Here is a 22,635-nt window from a genome sequence, read left to right as displayed (position 1 = left end):
GGGCTGCCAGGAAGTTTCATGTGCCAAAGTCCAGACTAGAAGCCAAAGTCCAGACTCATCATTGGGGGGGTTGGCTGGAGGACGGGGGCAGGGGGAAGGGCGGGAGGAAACAGTGATGATGCTCACTGGTGAAGGACAGGTAGGAATTTGGAAGGACAAGAGGAAGAGGCAGACTTTCTGGGCTGAGGTGTCACAGAGTCGAGGTGTCGGAGAGGTGCGTGTGGGACATGTGGGAGGGAGGGGGGGCAAGGGCTGCCAGCTGCTCCGGGAACAGGAGTCCTGTTGGGCTGAGCTCCTGGGCTACGTAGGGTGGAGGGGTAGGGTCCTGGAGCTGCCGTGACAAAGTAGGACAAACAGAGTGGCTTAAAACAACAGCCGTCTCTCCTCTCACGCTTCTGGAAGGCTGGAAGCGAGAACTCAAGATGTTGGCAGAGCCATGCTTTCCCTGAAGTTCTAGGGTGGTTTCCTTCCTCGCCTCTTCCAACTTCTGAGAACCCCAGGCGTTCTTCAGCTCGAGGCCGTGTCACTCCATCCTATGCCTTTGTCATCATGTGACCACCTTCCCCCTGTGTGTCTCTGTCTTCTCGTGGCATTCTCTCTGTCTCTCTCCTCTTCTTATCAGGACACCAGTCAGAAGAGGTTGAGGACTCACCCCAATCCAGCATGACCTCACCTTGACTATTACATCCCCAATGACTCTATTTCCAAATAAGGTCCCATTCGCAGGTCCGGGGTGGGTAGGCTTAGAACTTCAACCTGTCTTTTTAGGGGACACAGTTCAGCCCACATTAGGCAGCAGTGACTCAGGGGGTTGAAGAAGTAGGTTGAGCCAGAGCATGGAGGGCCTTGATGGCCACACAGAAGGGAGTCACTGAAGACTTGAGGTCCGGGGATGGCCTGACCCACTGGTGTGCATGCTAGCAGGGGCTGGAGGAGTGAGCCTGGCATCTCAGAAGGTCACCGAAGTGATCTGGGTGAGGGACAACGGCTGTATAGCTGCGGGGTGACATTGTTTGGAGTGGGAGGAGCTGAAAGAGGTGAGAAGTGGTGGAAGGACTTGAAAATAGTATCTCAGTCTCCAGCCAGGTTTACTGGGAGGGATGTGGACATGGGGTCTTGGAGGGAGGATGCTGAGCTTGGTCCTGTGCACACTGAGGCTGAGGTGACGTGTGACGACATACCTGCGGCAGTGAATGTGATGCCTGGGTAGTATGAACAGCAGCGGGGGCCCCGCCTCCCCCACACCCCGCCCATTGGTGCCCAGTGCACTGCTCTCCTACCCACCTAGAATGTTCTCTCTCCCCACCATTTAGTGAGTCCTGACACCGATTACCTTGACTATAGTGAATTTTTAAATCCAGGTAGAGAACCTGGAACTCTGCTAGATGCTTTGTGCACATCATCCCACTGAATCCCTCAAATAAGCTGGTGAAGTAGGGGTGTTATGCTCATTTTGCAGAGGTAGATACTGAGGCCTAGATTTAGTTACCTGTCTTATCTCACACTAGAGGGAGTGGAGGCTGGGATTTCACACAGAGCTGTTTGTCTACATGTTTATCATTCCTATCACTCTGCCTCCCATAGCTCTTGCTTTAAATTTCTCTGACGAGGCTCATCTTGTCTTCGTATCCACATGTCCTAACACCTCTAAAGTTGAGCTACTCAATGGAAAGGCTGTGGTTCCTACCACTAGCTCCCCCAGCAAGCCCTGATGTGGTTGGCTGACCTCCACTGAGGCTCCTGGCAGTTGGAGGTGACCAGAGGGGTGCCCTACCCCAAGGGCCACTCCTATGTTGTGCTCTCAGAGAATTGCTTTCCCTGGAATTGTACAGGACACACACACACCGCTGGGGTAAGACTGCCCTGGGGACTCCAGTTGCCTGGGGCCCCATCTGGCTGTCTCTGGGGCTGAGAGGAACCCGATCTTGGAAATCCTGTGGCCCATTTGGCCCTTTGTGTGTGCTCCAGCTCCTGGGCTGGACAGCTCTGATGGAGGGGCTCTAGACCACCATAATGACTTTGGATTTACTCAGATTGTAGTGAGAACCTATTAGAGGGCTTCCAGCCAGAAATTAATGTTAGCTGATAAACAGTTTTTGAGATTACTTTGGCTGCCCCATGGAAAATAGGGGGAAGGGGAACTGGGAGCAGGAATGGAAGTGGGGAGCAGGGTTGCCACATACAGCTGGGCAGATTGTGTACTGCTCAACGCCGGACAACAGCATGAATGGCATCCCCAGCAATTCTACAACATGATGGCTCTGGGGAGACAATATAGACTATGGTGCTTGTCTTGGTGCAAGATGGTAGAAGCTGGGACTAGGATGTTAGCAGGTAGGCGGAGAGAAATGGATAGATTCTAGATCTCTTTGGCAGTAGAGTCCTATTAAGAATGTGCTGATGGTTTGGCTGTGGAGGGGGAAGAGAAGAGAGGAATCAAGATGACTCCTTTGGACTGAGTAATCGAGTGAGAGGTGGTGCCATTTACTGAGATGGGGAAGACGGGAAGGGGAGGAACAGGTGTGCAGGGACAAATCTAAAGCAGAACCAGATAAACTTGCAGAGACCGGCAGAGAAAACAACCATGGGCCAGATGGGAGCAACGTCTGGGGCCCAAGACCAGTGGGCCTTTCTCTTCGTGCTCTGGGAAGCCCAGTGGGCCCAGGGGCGACTGGGGTCTGAGACAGAATGGGTAGTAGTGGGCAGGGCCGTTCTATGGGCGTGTGACCTGTGCAGCCACACGGGGCCCCATGCTTTAGGAGGGCCCTGCTCTTGGCTTAAAGCTCTGTCACTGCCATCTTGAAATGCTTAGTAAATTTGGAGCAAGGGCTCCCTCGTTTTCTCTTGCACAGGGCCGGGCAAATTGCACAGCTGGTTGTCTTGCAGTAAAGAGATGACACCAACAGGCCTGGGCCAGCCCGCACAGAGCTTACAGAACATGCAGATTCAACCCAGGGTGAATCCCGGAGCAAGAGATGCTCACACATGCTGTGTATGTAAAGTGCCTGGGTTGATAAGCATTAACTGGGAGTGATAAGAATTATTACAAGGGACATTTAGGAGTGTGAGCTGGGAGGGGTCATGGGCCTTAATCTGGGGAGGCAGAGAACAGAAAAGGCCGGGCAGAGACGGATGTTTGTCTTGGGAGCAACAATGTGCTCTGCAAGGTGGAACCTGGTTTGGAATTCGAAGAGTGGGAGCTGCCGGCTGCCTGCACCAGCCAGGACCCCTGTGTCCCCAGGATGTCTGGCAGGCGGGGATGCTTTGGAGAAGCCCCCGCCTGGGAAATGGGTGCATAGGGATTGAGGGAGGGAAACAGTGTGTCTTCCAGCCCCGGGGGACTGAGGGCCCAGAAGGAATGTCGGCAGGGGTGGGAAGCCAGCGCCCCTGGGCTCCCTGAGGCCTGGAGGGAGGCCTCGCCCCACACCTGTTACCCAGCGGCGCATGCTTGGGCACCCACCTTCCCCGCCCTCGTTCAGTCAGATGGAGGCACCCACAGCCTGCTTCCAAGAGTGGCTGCAGGCCCAAGCCTGTGCTTCTGGAACTTCATGGTGCCATGCCACTGCTCCCGGATCATGGCCCCTCGTTGCCATTTGTAGCCTTGAAAGATGGCCTGAGGGAGCTAACCTACCTTCTGGGTGAGTTCTGTGGGGTGGAGGCTGTGGGAACCAGCAGGTGTGGGCTGAGGATGGGTGGCTGGCCCCGAGGAAGCCCCGTGGAGGACTCTTCTTTCCAGAAACATGAATTCCCAGAACCCTGGCCTGCTCCAGAGACCCCAGAGGTGCTGAGTGTGGCCTCTTAGTTCCAGGCAGGACTCCAATGAGACCAGATGATCAGGTGCCTGGTTTTTCTCTTGAAGGCTTTTTGGGATTGGAGGCTCTCGGGCCAACCCTGAATTAATCAAACCAGTGTTTTATCGTGTTATTTCAAGAAGCTCTTCTGACGCCCGGTTAGCAATTCTCTCATTTCACAGCCAGCTGCATTTTGGAGATGTGTGTGTGTGTGTGTGTGTGCGCGCGTGTGTGCGCGTGCGTGACCCCCACCAGTCTTTGGTTTTTTTTTTGTTTTTTTTTTTTTAATTTTTATTTATTTATGATAGTCACAGAGAGAGAGAGAGAGAGAGAGAGAGAGAGGCAGAGGGAGAAGCAGGCTTCATGCACCGGGAGCCCGACGTGGGATTCGATCCCGGGTCTCCAGGATCGCGCCCTGGGCCAAAGGCAGGCGCCAAACCGCTGCGCCACCCAGGGATCCCACCCCACCAGTCTTTGGATGAAGTCTCAAAGCTTCTTCTTATGCCAGCACCCTGCTCCCCCTCCCTTACCCGGAGTCTGAGGGACTGGGCATGTTTCCTCTCTGCTTAAAGTCCTCACTCTATCTCTTGGAGGGGGTCTCCTCCCGAGACAGGCTGTGCAGTGGGTACCCCAACCCCTCCCCTTCGGCTTTCCAGACACACTCTGGACTTCCTAGTGGAAGCAGTGTGGTTAAGTGGCACCCACATGGGATTTGGAATTGGATGGGCCTGAGTTTAAACGCTGCCATGGAAACCTGGCTGTGCTGGGTAACGCTGGGGGCCGACGTGGAGCGCAATGCCTGGGTACAGACCTTGGCTCCTCCGTGCGCGGCAGTGTGTTGTGCTGCCTCAGTCTCCCCATCTATAGTGGGAGTGCTTACCGCAGCACGTCCTAGGGCTGCCGTGTTAGATGAGTTGACACCCGTAACACGGTGCTGCATAAGGGATCACAACCATTCGTGGTGAAGCAGAAATGACCTAGAAAGGCTTTTGTGCAGAAACTAAACTGTAAGGTCACTGGGGACAGGGACTGTTTCTTTACTTCCTGAGAATCTGTCACAGATCTGCCCCTGCTTACTGTCTACTCATTATTTTGGGGTTAAATTAGATGAATTGGTACATCACCACCTGAGTTATAAATGAGCATTTTCTCATCTTGCGGACTGCAGACCCGACACCCAGCTTTGTGGGCCTTTTCTCCTACCTGAGAGAGTCTTTTCTGGCATTTGTCTCTGAATCCGTAAGCCTCGGATAGCTTGTTTTTTTTTTTTTTTCATTGAAGTGACATTCTTATGACATAAAACTAACCACTTTAAAGCAGATGACTCTGTGACATTCAGTACGTTTATTGTTTTTTAAGATTTTTATTTATTCATGAGGGACACAGAGAGAAACGCAGAGTTCCAAGCAGAGGGAGAAGCAGGCTCCATGCAGGGAGCCTGATTTGGGACTCGATCCCTGGACCCCGGGATCACCACCTGAGCTGAAGGCAGATGCTCAACCACTGAGCCACCCCGGCGCCTCTAGAACATTTAGAATGTGGTACGGCTACTGCCTCTATGCAGTTTCAAAATATTTTCATCATCCTAAAAGGAAACCCCATCCCCACCCATGAAGCAGAGTCTCCCCATTCCCCACCCTGCCTCCAGCCTGTTTTCCGTCTCTGTGGATTTACCAATCTGGGGCATCCGTATAAGCAGAATTGTACAGTATGTGGCCTTTTGTGACCGGTGCCTTCCACTCGTGTCATGTTTTCAAGGTTCACCCACGTCGTAGCAGGTGTCAGTGGTTGGTTCCTTTTCGTGGGTGAAACCCATCCACACCATTCCAGAGTGTGGATGTGCCGCATTTCGTTGGTCCACACCCCCGCTGAGAGCCAGCTGGGCCACGGCCACCGTCCCGCCACGGCTGGTAGGAGCACGCAGGATCTGTCCGAGTACCTGCCCTCACTTTTCCTGGGGAATCCAGTCCTGGTGGTGGAATCGCTGGGTCACCTGCCATCGGTCTGCCAGATTTTTAAAGTTTTGCCTTATGATCTCTAGGCTCTAGTGTAGTATATTGAGAGAGAGAAAGAGAGAGGGAGAGAGAGAGAGAAAGGGAAAGGAACAAGGGAAGAGGAAACCACGGCGTTGCCGACACGCCTTGCAGTCCTGACTGCCCTCCAGGGCCATCACCCCTGCAGATGCCAAGGTCATGGTGAAGGGCAGGGTGTCCAGGGCCCTCCCTGCTGGCTGTCACCGGGCTAGGGGTAGCTGCGTCGTAGGGCGTCTGGGAGGGGCGTGAAAACATGACAGACTTCCAGGGCTTTCCTTAGGCCAGTTGGCCCTGGTGGCTGGAGAGAGGCCGTAGGTGGTGTCCCTTCTAAGCACTGTGTTTTAACCCCCTCTGTCCCAAGTCTTCTGCCAGAATTGTGTGCTCAGAGAAACAGGGATTTGTATGCCTTCCTTCCCCCACTTTCTTATCCCAGGCTGGCTCCTATGAGGGCATAGAAAAAAAAGAAAATGTTTCCAGGTCGGTCTAAGCACCCCAAGCAAGCATGGCCCTGGGTGGGCTGCCCAGGCAAGTGACAGTCTCAGTTGAGGGCTGCTGTCAAGTAGTTTGGGGCCACCACCGTCCAGGGGTTATGGCAGAAACCAGAGGCCTGAATGGAGGTGGCAGGTGGCGAGCCCGCCAGGCTCTGCGGTGTGTAGGAAGGGAGTATTTAAACATGCACTGCTCTCTGCGACCTCACCTCCTTGCTCTCACATGGGTCCCCTGATGTTCTATCTCATGACCCTTCACATCATGACGTTAATGCTTGCAGCCCCCATGCAACCTCCAAAACTTGTGGTGAACCTGTTCAGGGAAACTCTGCTCCTCTGCACTCCCTCCCCCCCCCCACACCTTCCAATGACACTTCCCAGTAATGATTATTTTGAGGTTTGGTTGCATGTTCCATAAGTTGCTGGGAAGACACCTCCCCTTCCCTCCCTGCTCCATCCTCTCCCCTCCCCTACCCCCTGTATTTTAGGAGCTGGAGGTAAGCAGCCAGCAACGTAGGCAAAGCCCTCCTCACAGGGAGCTTGCATGGAGGAAGGATGACTCAAAACGAAAGGATGCAAAAATAAACCAGATGATTGGGGTTGGGGTCAGTGCTACCAAGTAGGCCCCAGGGTGCCTGATTAGAGCACAGCAGAGGCCCCCTTGCAGGGAAAGAGGGGAGGAAAGGCCATGCAAAGATGCAGGACAGCGTGCCAGGCCGAGGCTGACCTTGGGAAGGAGCTGGCACTTTGCAGACCCAACAGAAGACTGTGTGCTGGGGCCCGTGGAGGGAGGGAAGGGGAGGCCCATAAGATGGGCTGTGGGGGACTGGGTATTTAGAGAGCGGACCAGGCAATCATCTCAGGATATTAGGCAGTGGTCAGAGGGGCACTTGAAAGCCCCCCTGGTGGGGATCCCTGGGTGGCTCAGTGGTTTAGCATCTGCCTTCAGCCCAGGGCATGATCCTGGAGACCCAGGATCAAGTCTCACATCGGGCTCCCTGCATGGAGCCTGCTTCTCCCTCTGCCTGTGTCTCTGCCTCTCTCTCTGTCTCTGTGTGTCTCTCATGAATGAATAAATAAAATCTTAAAAAAAAAAAAGCCCCCCCTGGCTGTTGGGGGAGGATGTGTCCTATGTGGAGAGGAGGGGAGAGGCACGGAGCCCTGCTTTGCTGTGCTGACCTGGCATCTGTGGGCCAGTCCCTCATCCCACCAGACCTGGGGCTTCATGCTGACCTGGGTGGCAGGTCAGCTTGCGGGCCCAGCTTGGGGCACCCCGACATGCACACTTCCAATGTGCCAGGCTGTACCTGAAGCCACCCCTCCACCCTTCCCTCCCCTCCCTACCTTCCGGTCCACCTCAGCTCCCAACCCTGCTGCTGCCCTGCTCGTTCTAGACTCCAGATCGACACCCTTTTGAAACTTACAATATTAAGCATTATTGACTTTTTAATATTAAAAAAAAATCTCAAACATGATAGAAAATGAAAAGAGGGGCAGCCCGGGTGGCTCAGCGGTTTAGCGCTGCCTTCAGCCCAGAGCCTGATCCTAGAGACCTGGGATCGAGTCCTGAGTTGGGCTTTCTGCATGGAGCCTGCTTCTCCCTCTGCCTGTGTCTCTGCCTCTCTCTCTGTGTGTCTCTCATGAGTAAATGAATAAAATATTTAAAAAAAAGAAAATGAAAAGAATAGTCAAATAAACACGAGTATACTCAACCGTTAATACCATTCTGCCATTTTTGTTTGTCCTTGTTCTATCTATAAATAAGGTGGTGGTGTTTTTCCTGAGCCATGTGAAAAGTGCAGCTGTGCTCTTTTATTATAAACACTATAGCATGCATCTCTTAAGAATAAAAACATTCATAGTGTAATAACTTCCTTAGTGTAATAAAAATGTATTCTTTTAAAAAAAGATTTTATTTATTTATTCATGAGAGACACATACAGAGAGAGGCAGATGCATAAGCAGAGGGAGAAGCAGGCTCCCTGCGGGAAGCCTGATGTGGGACTTGATCCCAGGACCCCGGATTGCACCCTGAGCCAAAGGCAGACGCTCAACCACTGAGCCATCCAGGTGCCCCTAAAAATACATTCTTAATGTAATAAAAAATGTGGTATACATAGACCACAGGAGACTATTCAGCTGTAAAAAAAGAAGGAAATCCTGCCATTTGTGACAACATGGATAGACCTTGGGGACATGATATTAGGTAAAAGGAGAAAGACAGGGAAGCCCAGGTGGCTCAGCAGTTTAGTGCCTGCCTTCAGCCCAGGGCCTGATCCTGGATACTGGGGATCAAGTCCCACGTCAGGCTCCCTGCATGGAGCCTGCTTCTCCCTCTGCCTGAGTCTCTGCTTCTCTCTCTCTCTCTCTGTGTCTCTCATGAATAAATAAATAAAATCTTAAAAAAAAAAGGAGAAAGACAAATATTATATGATTTCATGTGTATGTGGAATCTAAAAAAGCCAAACTCACAGATGCAGAGAACAGATTGGCAGGTGCCGGGGGTGTGGGTGGGGGAGATGGGTGCAGGGGGTTAAAAGGTACAAACTCCCAGTCATGAGATAAGTAGGTTCTAGGCATGTAGTACACAGCATGGTGACTCTGGTTAACAATACTGTATTGTATGTTTGAAAGTTGCTAAGAGACTAGATCTTATAATCCTCATCACAAGAAAAAATTCATAGCTATGGGAAGTGATGGCCATTCACCAAATTTACTGTGGTGATCACTTCCCAGTATATACATGTGACAAATCATTATGTTGTACACCTTCAGTGGATACAATGTTATATGCCAATGCAACTGGAAGAAAAAAAAAAGAACAAAAACATTCTTCTACATGGTCATAATCAAGAAAATGGACAGCGATCCCCTGATGTCATCTTATATCCAGCCCACACTAAATTTCCCCGATTAGCCCTCAAATGTGCTGTAAGTATATTTGAACTGGGATCCAGCCAAGGATCATGTATCACATTTGGTTTGTCTCTTCAATGTCCTGTAGTATAGAATATCCTCCTCTATCCCATTTTTCCCTTGGATATTGACTTTTTGAAGAACTGCACCAGTTGTAGAATGTCATAGAATGTGCAGAATGGTTTGTTAGAATATTTCCTTGTGGTGTCATTTAACTTGTTCTTCTATTAGTTACATTTCCTATAACCTGGACATTGGGTCCAGAGGTCTGATTAGATTCAGTTTAAATATTCTTGACAAGAATCCTTGATGAGGGCAGCCCAGGTGGCTCAGCGGTTTAGTGCCACCTTCAGCCCAGGGTGTGATCCTGGAGACCTGGGATCGAGTCCCACATCGGGCTCCCTGCATGGAGCCTGCTTCTCCCTCTGCCTGTGTCTCTGCCTCTCTCTCTCTCTCTCTCTTTCATATGAATAAATAAATAAAATATTTTTAAAAATCTTAAAAAAAAAAGAATCCTTGACAAGATCAACTTCCTATCATCCCATCAGGAGACACACAGGTTGCCCTATTACGAGTGACATGAAGTTTATTCATATTTCTTGATGGTAGAGAAATGGCTAGACTTCTTATATATTTCTCCACAGTATCTAAAAAAGGGTTGAGCATCCAACAAAGTGTAATAAATACAGCTGGTTCTTGTTATTGGCAGTCGTTGCTCTATAAAGTCACTGAGAACACTGAGTTACGGAATACTGAACCATTGCTTCTAGGGCATCTACAGAGTTAGGTTCCTGTGGGCCTTTTGTTACATTTTTGTCAAAAGATCAGTACAGAACCCTGTTTTATTTATTTATTTTTAAAGATTTATTTTACTTATTTGGGAGAGACAGAGAGCAAGAGAGAGTGAGCAAGAGAGAGAGCATGAGCGAGGGGAGGGGACGGGCAGAGGGGAAGCAGACTTTCTGCAGAGCAGAACCCATCCCAGGACCCGGGGATCATGACCTGAGCCAAAGGCAGATGTTTAACCGACTGAGCCACCCAGGCACCCCCAGAACCTTGTTTTCTGTGTGTTTCTGTTTAAAGACATCTTATTTAACAGAGTTTTTGATTCATTAACATTGAGCTGATGGCCAACAACACTGTAATTCCTTCCTGAATGAAGCTTATCTAGCACTTGTATTTCTCTCTAAGGCACATGACGTCTCTCTAAGGCTGTAGTAGCCAGCCCTTCATCCCTACACTTGAGGGCCATTTTGCCATTTTATTTTATTTTTTTAAAGATTTTATTTATTCATGAGAGACACACAGAGAGAGGCAGAGACACAGGCAGAGGGAGAAGCAGGCTCCCTGCGGGGAGCCCCATGCAGGACTTGATCTCAGGACCCCGGGATCACACCCTGAGCCAGAGGCAGACGCTCAACTGCTGAGCCACCCAGGCATCCCCATTTTGCCACTTTAAACAGTAGAATCACCAACAGAAAGCACAAAAATGCACAAACTATAGCACTCAGTAGACTGTGGAAAGTAGGACACTTGCTTACAGTATGCAAGCCAAAACAAGAAGGGGTCACCTTTGTCATCCTCAGCTAGAGATGTGCATATGGGGAAACACAAAGTTTTGGAACGCCTTGGAATGTCCATGGGTAACCTCATAAGAACCACGAGTATTGATTTTGGAAGATACAGACAGATTTTAGCAGGTCGATGAATTCAAAATGTGGAAACTTTGGATAAAGAGGATCCATAAATACACTGGATTAAACCAATCCGAGCCAGCCATGTGACCTTGAGTTAGTTGCATTACCTCTCTGAGCTTCATTTTCCTAACCTGTCCCTCAGCAGGGTGGTCTTTGAGCTTTTCCCAACACTGGAATCCTGGGAACTGGGTGGGAATTGAACTTCTCCTGGCCTGGCTTTCTGTGGATGGAGGGACCCCAACCCCTTTTCTTTCCCGGCAGGTTTGTGGACTTCCACGCAGCTGCCTCCACCTGCTCGCCCTCTCGGGCCTCCCTGCTCACCGGCCGGCTGGGCCTCCGCAACGGAGTCACGCACAACTTTGCGGTCACCTCTGTGGGGGGCCTTCCGCTCAACGAGACCACCTTGGCTGAGGTGCTGCAGCAAGCCGGCTACGTCACGGGGATGATAGGTAACCCCGATGCTCCACAGCCTGGGATCCCCATCTCCCACAACACTTCTTGCAGTGCCTGCTTCGTCTCTGTGTAGCCCCGGCATGCGGCCACCTCTTCTGCTCCTCTCTGCTTGTCTTTATTTCTTGCTGCGTAAGGTTGGGAAGCTTTCAGCTGTAAGTAACTGAAAACACCTAACAGGGAACGAAACCATACATGGAGATATTTTCCTTCTATTATAACAACCTTAGAGGTGAGTGATGGCCTTCGTTGGCTCGGCAGCTCAAGAAATCCATTTCTATTTCTCTGCTCTGCTATCTGTAGGATGGTAGCCTTTGTCCTCATGCTTGTTGCTCTTGGTTGCAACAGCGGGGCTTCTGTACCACTCACCAGAACCTGGCTTCACGGGAGGAAAAACAGCGGGGAGGAGGTGCAGGCCTTGTGTGTTGGCTTCTACCCGGAAAGCCAATCTTTTCTCAGACTCGCCCCACCTTCCCTGCAGAAAGAAATGCACTTAAAGTCTTATTGGTGGGTTTGTGTGGCCACGCTCCGCTGCAAGGAAGCCTGGGAGGCCGGGCTCAGGGTTGTACTGATGGGCTTGGATTGGGGCACGTGTCTCTGATCCCCTAACAAATCCAAAGTTCTGGTAGCTGGATGAGTGGGGGAGGCATGGGGGCAGGTGAGGCAAGCAGCAGCACCTGCCACACAGGCCTTTTAGGATTTTTGTGGTTCCCTCTTGCTCAACATTTCCTACATGCGTGGCAGCGGGCTAGGTTTTTATTTGCATCAGGGTACGGAGATGCCTTCTGAGATCGTGATTGGCCCCGTGACGAGTGTAAGAAAGCCGAGCTCGGTGCTGCCTAGACGGGAGCAGGTGGGTCCAGGCAGGTGTGACTGCTCTGATGCTTGGGCCTCACTGCTGCTCCTCCCTCCGGAGGCCGAGGCAACGCGCCAGTCCCAGCAGCGTCCTCGGGCTGCCTGTGCTTGTTATTCTGACTTTCAGAGAGCTGGGTCCCGTGGGGGTTCCTGCCTCGCTCTCCAGTATGTGAAGTGGCAAGGGAGGCTGTGCAACCAGCAGGATGGCAGCGCGGGTCCCCGGGGGCAGTGATCGGTGCCTGGAGCTCCCCTGTTCACCTGCAGGAGGCTCCAGTTTTGGGTGTTGGGCCTGCCTCCTCCTCTTCTGGGTCAAGGAGCCCGACCAACTCCTACAGAGTGGAGTGGGGCATTCATGGTCCCAGGGGGGCAAGCCCCAGTGGGAGGAGGTATAAATTAAGATCCTGCTTTTTCAATCCCTTTCTGGCCATACCCCGAGGTATCAGGTATCGTTACTGTGAAGCCTCCCTGTGGGCTGAGTCTTCTTAGCGGCCCCATCCCTTGCATCCGAGTCATGCTCATAGGCAGGAAGGGTTTGGCCCTTGGGGCTCCCCGACTCTAAAGTTTCATGAGGCAACAGGGGACTGGGATCTTCCTGAGCTGAGCTGGATCTCACTCACCCTTCCCTCTTCATACCTTTGAACTCCAAGTGAGCAGCTGCTTACATATTAACCGTTCAGGGGCTCCGGTCTCCCCTCACTGCTCATTCCACCTTTTGCAAATTAGAGCGAGAATAGTCAACTACAACCATGTGTTGACAAGATGCACTTCCTACAAGCATGCTTATGGGAAAAAATCAAAACCCCTCCAAAAGAACATCAAGACCCTTTGCCCCACCCACACTTCACTTCTAACCTCATCCACGGTCATGTTTTCACCTAGGTTGTTTTTTTTTTAAGATTTTATTTAATTTATTCATGAGACACAGAGAGAGAGAGAGAGAGAGAGGTAGAGACACAGGCAGAGGGAGAAGCAGGGTCCATGCAGGGAGCCTGATGCAGGACTCAATCCCAGGACCCCGGGGTCATGACCTGAGCCAAAGACAGATGCTCAACCACTGAACCACCCAGGTGTCCCATTTTTACCTAGTTGAATACACCACTTGGTCCTCCTTTTAGCCCCTACCTATTGTTTTATATTTCTATGTAATATAATTTTACATATTTACAATAGCTTCAAAAATTTTAGAAATAACTTAAACACTTTAATATAAGTTAGGGTTTCCATGTAATGCTTAGTCCAAACCTATATTACGTTTCCAAACCTACAGAGCAGTTGCAAAAAGGGAACAATAGGCACTCACATGCCCTTTCCCTAGATTCCCTGATTATTACCTTTTGTTACGTGTGTTTGCCTCTAAAAGATAGCTTGGTAGTATTTTGCCCAGACCACGTGAAATAATTTCCGTAGCCATATGCTTCCTCGGTGGCCTGTTTCTTTCTTTCCCTTGGGTGTCATTCAATGGCCCTCTTTCAATCTTTGTACCACATTCTTTTCTTTGCCCCTTGCCTCGTGGTGGTTTCCCTGGGGTCCTCAGAGCGGAGTTAGCAGGTTGGGGAATTCAAACAGGGCCAGGGCTTCTGGCACACATCACACAGTCATTCTCCCCCCTGAACAAACACATGCACAGAGCAAGGAGCAGCCGTGGGAGTCCAGGTGAGCATCTCTGCGCTGGGACAGCCCTGGGAGGGGGAGGTGGTCTTCGGTCCGGCCTCCTCGGGCTGCTGCTGGTGGCCAGAGAGGAAGGTGATGGAACCAGGAGGGAAGTCGGCATCTCCTCGGCTGTCCGGGGCCCCACGCTTGTTCTGGGCCTCTGCAGGTCCCCTGCACAGGAGGGCAGAGCAGGTGCGAAGACGTGGGGCTGCTGTGGGCACTGAGCCCTCTTGTAGGAGCAGAAGCTCAGCCTGCTGGCTCCTTTGGGCCCCCAGTAAAGGCTTGTCTTCCTTTTCTCTGTGTGCGTTCCTGCGGAGGTGCTGAGTCATCCCTGCTTGCTTTCTGTGTCCCCCTGGGGTCCCTCTGAGTCCCAGAGAGCAAGGCTTGGCTCTCACACGGCATTTGCAGGGTCTCTGCTTGTCCTCTGTCAAGGGCAACACTGATGGAGGAGTGAGTATGTGTGATCAGCCCCCCCAAGGCACTGGGAGCCCCCGCGGGGATTCCTCTGAACGTCTCTCTCTTGCTTTCCTACAGGCAAATGGCACCTCGGGCACCATGGCCCTTATCACCCCAACTTCCGTGGTAAGAATTCTTTGGGGGAACGTGTTACCTGGGAAACAGAAAGCAAAGACCTTGGTGGGATAGGACTCCAATAATGTTGAAGCCATCCTGCTCCTGGGGCACATCCCTCCTGAGTTAGGGCATCTTCATCTCAGGGTCACTTAGGAGCATTTGGGGGACCCAGGGCTCCCGTTGGTTGTCTCACATTCTTCTCTCCTGGCATCTTTCTTGCCCCCCGCCCCTCCTTGGTGCCTGCCAGCCCTCTGGCTTTCTCATCGTGAGCCCATCAAGTGTCCATATCTTGAGACACATTTGGCACCTGTGAGGTCCAGATCTGTCTAGTGTGCAAAGAAATCAAGCTTGTCCAGCGGGTTCACAGAAGCAGGCCCTAAATTCAAACAGGAGATGTTCCCTCTTGCCTTCTTCCTGCAGCTATTCACTGCCTCAGACTCCTGATTCTCTGGCCTTGGGGATTAGGCCAGGATCAAGCTGCCTGAGCCAATTATCTGAAAATCAGTTTGCTGATCGATGACTTCTCTGAATGTCCAATTCCCCAAATTATTATTATTATTATTAGTATTATTTTAAAGATTATTTATTTATTTATGTATTCATGAGAGACACACACAGAGAGAGAGAGAGAGAGAGAGGCAGAGACACAGGCAGAGGGAGAAGCAGGCTCCATGTAGGGAGCCAGACGTGGGACTCTATCCCGGGTCTCCAGGATCACACCCCGGACTGAAGGCGGCGCTAAACCGCTGAGCCACAGGGGCTGCCCCAATTCCCCAAATTATTGATGGTTTTTCCAAAGTTGTGGTCACCTCTGCGCTCCTCCCTGACCCGCCTCTTCTATTTCAGATGGGAACCCACAGACGTTCTCTTGCAAGTGATTTATCGTGATCTCAACTTCTGAGGCTTCTCCCCGGTTCCTCCCTGGCACGTGCTTCCCAGCTGCTCTTGCTATTTTATCAGCAAATGGGTGGCCCTTTCCTTAAATGTTCTCTATTTTGCAGACTTTCCCCCAAGCCCCAATATAGCTCCATGGGAAGAGGCTGCAGTGCTCTCCCCTAGACCTGAGGAACTGTTTGCATCTGAAGATTTTTGCATTTCAATGGCTTCTAGAGAACCAGCCTTCAGCCTTGGGCTCCCATTGGCCAACACCTTGTCCAACTCCTTTCTCCCCTCTGGGGCTCCCTCCAACCCCCTGTCTTCCCTTGTGCCCTGTCTTTCAGTTGGGCTTCCATGGCATCTTCCACATATGCTTTTTAAAGAGTGACAGGTGAAGGAAGTGAAGACTTGGCTTTTCCACTAAAAATGACCACAGACCCTATTTTTCCCGCATGGTGTTGCTTCCTCCTTGACAAATGAGGAGGTTGAACTAGATTGAGGTGTTGACAATTTGAGTCAACTGGAGTCTGGTGCTGGGGGGATGGATCCTGAGACTGGATACTGCTCAGCAGGAAGTGGTGCCATTTTGGATTTGTGGTGTCTCCCATTGGGACTGAGAAGAGAGAGCACCTGCCATACATTTGTATCCTTGGACCAGATAGTCTCAAAAAGTCTGCTGCCTTGGGCATTCAGAGGTTTTCTTGATTCCTATCTCTGAGTTCACTTGTGTCCCCTCCTGCTTCTTGTACTCCTTTCCTGGTGCACTGTCCCATACTCCATTACCCTCATCCAAACCTCTTATAGTTTAATCTCTATATATCTTACTTCCCCTTCAATCCCTTGAGGGCAGAGTATTTTATTCCTTAAAGTGCCATGCATGTACTTGATTTTCATCAAATACTTAGTGTGTTCATAATCGCCCTGGGGACGGTAGGTGTGCAATACTTCTCTCCACTTCCTCCCACTCTGGGTTAACTCTAATCCCAAGATGTTTTGCAAATCTAGTCTTACAGCCAGAACCCAGCAAGGTATTTTCTTTGCATACTACAAAGGGATATTAATCAAATCCTCTTTTAATTACATACTCCATAGCACTGCAGTATTAAATCATAGAAAATTAAATTTTTGTCCTAGGTGTAAGAATGCAGGCTCATAGAACAGAAGCCAAGTGGGGGTGCTCACCAGTTGCTTCTCTTCCAGGTTTTGATTACTACTTTGGAATCCCATACAGCCATGATATGGGCTGCACTGATACCCCGGGCTACAACCACCCTCCTTGTCCAGCGTGTCCACGGGGCGACAGACCATCAAGGTAATCCCATCTAAGGAACTGGCAGTGGGCTCCAGAGCAAGGTGAAGTCCTAAGGGTGTAGTCCATTAAGAGTAAATGAGGAAGGTCACAGGAGACAATTAAGCCAGTAAAAAAGAGTATGTTTAGTGCCAATTTAAATGCATTATTTGCATGGGGAGTGAGAAAACTTTTAGCAAAGGTGAGGTCAGCAAAAGTATTTTATTGGACTTGTCCAGTTTCCTGGGATTTTTTAGCTCAGCTGGGAAGAGCCTGGTGCTGCCATGGACTTACCCTGGTAAAGCCTCGCTCCCCCTCTGCCTGCTAGACTACTCATCTGGCCTAGACACCAGACATACGAGGGATAGAGAAAGGGGAAGAACACACACAGGGCTGCTTACAATCTCCCCCCACTCCCCGATCCCCCTGGCAAAGAAGCCAACATTCCAGCTCTGAAATGCCATGCAGTCACTCAACAGGATGCTTGAACATCATATTCCATGAGATGGGGAAATCCTCAAGCCATACTAGTAAGGGAAAAAAGCAGAAAACAAATCATTAGCAGTGTGATCTTAACTACCTCTGTATCCACACCTTCACAGCCCTACCGAGTGGGACTCAAAGGAAATCAGCCAAAGTGGTAACTGGCTCACTCCCTCTGGTTGTGGGTTTCTTTTTTCTTTCTTGTTGTATTTTCCAAATATTCAGGAGTGAGCAGGTAGTGCGTTTGTTATAGAAAAAGATGCGGGAAGCCTTGGGTGGCTCAGCTGTTGAGCATCTGCCTTTGGCTCAGGGCCTGATCCCAAATTCCCTGGATCGAGTCCTACATCGGTCTCCTTGCATGGAGCCTGCTTCTCTTTCCTCTGCCTGTGTCTCTGCCTCTCTCTCTGTGCATGTCTCTCATGAATAAATTAAATAAAATCTTAAAAAAAAAAAAAGATGCTAAATTTTATTCAGGTAATAGAGTCACATAAACCAGGTGCCCTGCTTGCTCAGCCCATGCTCTGTGATTGTTTATAAGGTCACAGGTGTCTGAGCCACCGAGGGAAGACAGTCTCAGCTGGCTCCTTAATAACACCACAATCGTTAATATAGTAATGGCCATTTATTGAGAAATTGTTATAGTCTAGGCACTCTGCATGTTTGTCTGCAATCCACATGACCTGACTGTTGTATAAGGCAGGTATCTGACCTGATTTTATAAGTGAGGAGCCTGTAAAGGGACAGGTCAGGATCTGCTTGCCCAGGTCACCCTGCAGCTGTAATAGGTGGAGGTAATGGCTCTGGTCTGGGTCCCTCTGAGACCAGAGCCCACGTGCTGCTCAAAGCATGGGTGCTTGCCTGGCAGCGTGGCCATCACCTGGGCGCTTGCTAGAAGAGCAGCACGGAAGATCCCCCAGGCCTCAGGTCTGCATTTTCAAAAGATATGCAGGTGATATTTGTGTGCACGTTGCGGCAGGAGACGTGAAGCCATAGCACATCTTGCTGCTGTCCCTACCACCTGTGGCCTGTACAGCACACCTGTGGGCACACCTGGACATATTGTGGCATGACCTATGTCAGCCAGGTCCCTTTAAATCCATGTTAAATCAAACAGAAAAAAAAAAGGGTTGGGTTGGTGGGGGGAAGAGGGAGAGACTGTGGGTGATGGCGGAGTTGCCACAAAGTCATAACAACCTGAAAAACTTGACACTGACCGTGCGGTTGGCATTATGATGCCTAGTACGGTGATAATCTTTTCTCCCTTTTTCAAAAATTGTGGTCCTTGGCGATTATTTATCCCAGTCTGACCTCGTGTCCTAAGCTTTTATAAAGGGGCATGTGTGCATCTAGGTACAATGGGGGTTTTCATGTCTTTCCAGTCCTTCCCTGCACCATGAGGACGGTTTCCTTCTCTGAGATGTCTCTTGGTCCCCCTTCTCTCCCCATGGTTCGCAGCTCCTCCCCCCCGTCCTCTGTGGCAGCCAGGGCTGAGGGCCTGAGTGATGATGGGGTTGCTAGTATGCTGGGCAGCATGCAGGAGCGCCAACACTCACTGTCTTGTTCTGTCCTTTCAAGACCTCATCAGAGGTCACGGGCACTCGTCACATAAGGAGAGTTGGCCCTAAGAGCTTAGGTAACTTGCTCACAGGTCTAGCTCACAGCTAGAGTCATTACTCAGCCACTCATGTTGGGGCATTCACTCTCAGGTTCATCTCCATCTGTAAGACCAAGGACTGGGTTTTTGTTTTTGTTTTTGTTTTTTTTGTTTTTTTCCAGAAGATATAACTGGCTTGACTCCCACTTTTTCTAGTTGCTAAAGCTTCTCCAAATTCTCCAAACATGCTTTGAAATATTTAAAACTATCCCCAGTCATCTGTCTTATTGTCCAACGTCATTTCACGTGAAGTCCCGATGGTTGTCCTAGGAAAGCACCAAGCATTGTGCCCCATTGACAGAAGTCATCATTTAGGGAGGTCGGCGGAAAATGCCGGGGATGGGGGCTATTGATGGGCTGTGGGACTCCGCTTGAGTAATTTAGTTTGTTTGGAGCTCAGTTTCTCTCCCAACCAAATGGGAGTAATAATGTACGCAGCTCACGGAAGTCTTCGTGAGCATTGCTGAGTGGCCAGGCTTGTCCGAGGAGCATAAACATCTGTTAGAAGGAAAGGGAAGAAGATATTTTATTGGTTTTGTACTTGGAGGAAATGGCAGACTGGAAAAATCATCTGGGGCCGGGTTATTAAATGTTTTGTGTTCACGTTCATCGCTGCATAAAAGCGTTTTGCTCTACACCGTGGCTACTTAGGTTGTGGAAATAAATACCGTCTGTGGTTTCCACACAGAAGCCTTGAGAGGGACTGTTACACGGATGTGGCCCTTCCTCTGTATGAAAACCTCAACATCGTGGAGCAGCCCGTGAACCTGAGCAGCCTGGCACACAAATATGCTGAGAAAGCTATCCAGTTCATCCAGCATGCAAGGTAAGAGCCCCCTGCCCCCCACCCCGCACCCCAGGGCTGCCCCCTGCTCCCACCCACCATGTCCCCTGGCCTCAGCACCCTTCCCAACCTCGGTGGAGTTCCATCGCCCAACAGAGATGGATGCATGCATGTTTCCTATAAATAAAACTAGACAACAGTTTCCCCTGGAATCTCCAGGCCTGGGTTCGAGGCTCCTCTGGTATGTTCCCAGAGTTCTGGGAGCTTTCCCCTGCCCCTGCTCAGATCATGCACTATTGTCATCATCGTTTTGTCCTCTCCTCTAAGCTCCTGGACGGTAGGGCCTGCTGCTGGATCCTGGGCACTCAAGACGTTTGTTGATTCATTAATTGGCAGGATGTATTAGCGTTGTACTGCTGCTCTAACAAACTTATCACCAACTTATCAGCTAAAACAACAGCAGTTTATTCTCCCACAGATCTGGAGTTTGCGTGTCCAAAATAAGTCTTATGGGGCTAACATCAAGGTATCAGCAGGGCTATCTCCTTCTGGAGCTTCCAGGGGAGAAATGTTTCTTGCTTCTTCCATCTTCTGGTGGCTGCTGGCATCCCTTGGCTTAGGGCCACATCATTCTAATATCTGTTTCTATTGCCCCTTTGCCTTCTTGTCTTCTGTAGTCAAATCTCCCTCTGCCTGTCTCTTTTTTTTTTTTAACTTTATTTTTTTATTTATTTATGATAGTCACAGAGAGAGAGAGAGAGAGAGAGAGGCAGAGACACAGGCAGAGGAAGAAGCAGGCTCCATGCACCGGGAGCCCGACGTGGGATTCGATCCTGGATCTCCAGGATCGCGCCCTGGGCCAAAGGCAGGCGCTAAACCCGCTGCGCCACCCAGGGTTCCCTCTGCCTCTCTCTTTTAAGGATACTTGTGATTATGTTGAGAGTCTTCCAGGTGAATCCGAGATAGTTTCCCTATCTCCAGAACCTTAATTCAATTGCATCTACAGCATCTCTCTTGCTATAAAAGGTAACACTCGCAGATTCCAGGGATGAGCCCCAGATACCTTTGGGGACCGTTATTCAATGTAACACACAGGGTTTGCAAATTCTAGCATCTACAGGGCCCTGGTAGCTTACAGAGGGAAGCAGGCTGAGTGTCAGGCTTTAGGGAGTGGTGGGGGCTGTGGTGAACTTGAAAGCACAGGCCCCATCTAAGGGAACAGCTGCTACCTTGCTCTAGCTGCCTGTGGCTTCTTTAGGGGATGGGAGCCAAGACCGTCAGATCCTTTTATTTCATAAGACACACAAGATACCTGGCCCGGGTGTGAAATCTCCTGATCTTTAAATGTTAGAAATGACTCATTAAAAATAACGAAAACCAAAAAGCAGAAGCAGGCCACACCCCTGGGTGCTCATGCGCAGGCTGTGGGGTGTAAGCATGTGATCATACACGGTCATCCTGCCCCTACCACCTTGGCCTTGCTCTGACCCTTCATAGCTGCCTTTGCTCTGGCCTCTAATGAGCCTCTGTGTGCTCAGCTCATCTTTCTCCCTGGGCTGCAAACTCCTCCAGGGCAGTGGAACAGTTTCCAGCAGGTTCTTTGCTATTCCCTATAGCCTTAGCCTAAGAGGGCGAGAAAAAATGTGTCACATGCCTGTTTGCTTGTGCAGAATTAAAAAGGGACTCCACCTGTGGATAACTGAGCGTATTGGTCTTTAAATGTACAAGAATCCCTCCCAACCCCTTGCTCAGCCGCAGATTTTTCTAGAGAGCAGGGCAACAGGCAGAGCAGAGGCAGCGATTTATTCTCGATAATAAAAACTACTTATGGCCTAAATCTGGGGAACAGCCTGTTGGGGCTTCAGGGGCCGCATTTTTTAAGTGTTTTGGGGCTCTCAGAAACACTGGCCTTTTTTCACATGGCTGAGATGAAACAGGCAAGCCCCTTCTCCCATCTGGAGAGCTGAACACATGTCTGTTCCCTGGAGCTTCAGGATGGCTCAGGTCCCTGTGCCCTGTGACAGGTGGACGCTTCATGGCTGGTGGGGACAGTCTGCAGTGTTTTAGACAGCAGAGCACTCTCAGAGGAGGAGTGGGAGCCCACTGGGGATGGGGGACGGCTTCAAGCTCTCAAGTGGGCACAGGGCTGTTCATCCACCAGTTAACTAATCACTTACCAGGCAGATGCATGAATAATCTCCTTATCGTATGAAAAAGGTGAAGAGTTTGCTAATTTATTAATTAGCTATTTTTAAAAAATATTTTATTTACTTATTCATGAAAGACACACACAGAGAGAGGCAGAGACACAGGCAGAGGGAGAAGCAGCCTCCATGGAGGGAGCCTGACGTGGGACTCGATCCCAGGTCTCCAGATTCAAGCCCTGGGCCGAAGGCAGACGCTCAACCACTGAGCTACCCGGGCGTCCCTATTAATTAGCTATTAAGTGAAGAGTCACATGAATCCCTTGGGTGTGCTGATTTCTTTAGGATTTGACTTGCCAATTCATCCATGATTTTTGGAGCATCAGCAAGAAAGGTCCCCAGATCTGTACTCCTCCTCTGTGACGCTTGCCCCCGGGGCCAGGCCCTCCCTAACCTGGGCCCGTTTGTCAGAACTATGGGAAGTCTCCAGAGTGGGGTTTCCTGCTCCTCCTTGGCAAGAGCCTTCTTTGAAAATTTCTACTCTCTTAGATCTTTAGTCGAATGCAGACTCCTGCCTAGCAGCGTGCCCAAAGCTAACCCCGGATCTGGGTGTTTTAAACAGCAGGCGTAGCTCTTACCTGGCAAAAAAGGAGAAAGCAGATGTCATGGGCTCCTGGGTCATGGAGCTGCCAGTCCCGTGTGCCTCCCAGGGTCTGGGATGATGGCACGCTGAGCCCGAATATGAAATACGGGGCCTGACAAGGGTGAGGGTGCTGGGCTCAGGCCTGAGCAATAGCTTAGGGTACTTGAAGTCAGAGTGCGTGGTAGGCGAGGCAGAGTGTTCATCACTCAGAACAAGGTCCCGGGGGGACACCTGGGTGGCTCAGAGGTTTGGCACCTGCCTTCGACCCAGGGTGTGATCCTGGAGACCCCGGATTGAGTCCCATGTCAGG

General features: G+C 50.5%; 1 protein-coding gene across 10 annotated transcripts in view; it reads left to right on the top strand.

Annotated features, from left to right (window-relative positions):
• The window catches only part of ARSG (arylsulfatase G), a 109,083-nt gene that overhangs the window by 53,765 nt on the left and 32,683 nt on the right, over positions 1-22,635 (top strand). For 9 of the 10 annotated variants that reach the window (XR_012009136.1, XR_012009138.1, XR_012009137.1 and 6 more), the window contains exons 3-6: positions 11,187-11,374; positions 14,415-14,462; positions 16,530-16,641; positions 19,443-19,580. Coding sequence is in view for 5 of the 10 variants with exons in the window: in XM_072781040.1 (XP_072637141.1) it covers positions 11,187-11,374; positions 14,415-14,462; positions 16,530-16,641; positions 19,443-19,580 (486 nt within the window). In the remaining 5 variants the exon portion in view is untranslated. The remainder of the gene's footprint in view (positions 1-11,186; positions 11,375-14,414; positions 14,463-16,529; positions 16,642-19,442; positions 19,581-22,635) is intronic. The other variant, XM_072781039.1, reaches the window with a different exon arrangement.

The sequence above is a fragment of the Canis lupus genome, chromosome 16 (genome assembly GCF_048164855.1).
Source record: "Canis lupus baileyi chromosome 16, mCanLup2.hap1, whole genome shotgun sequence".
Lineage (NCBI taxonomy): Eukaryota > Metazoa > Chordata > Mammalia > Carnivora > Canidae > Canis > Canis lupus.
This window is presented reverse-complemented; position numbering and strand designations above follow the sequence as displayed.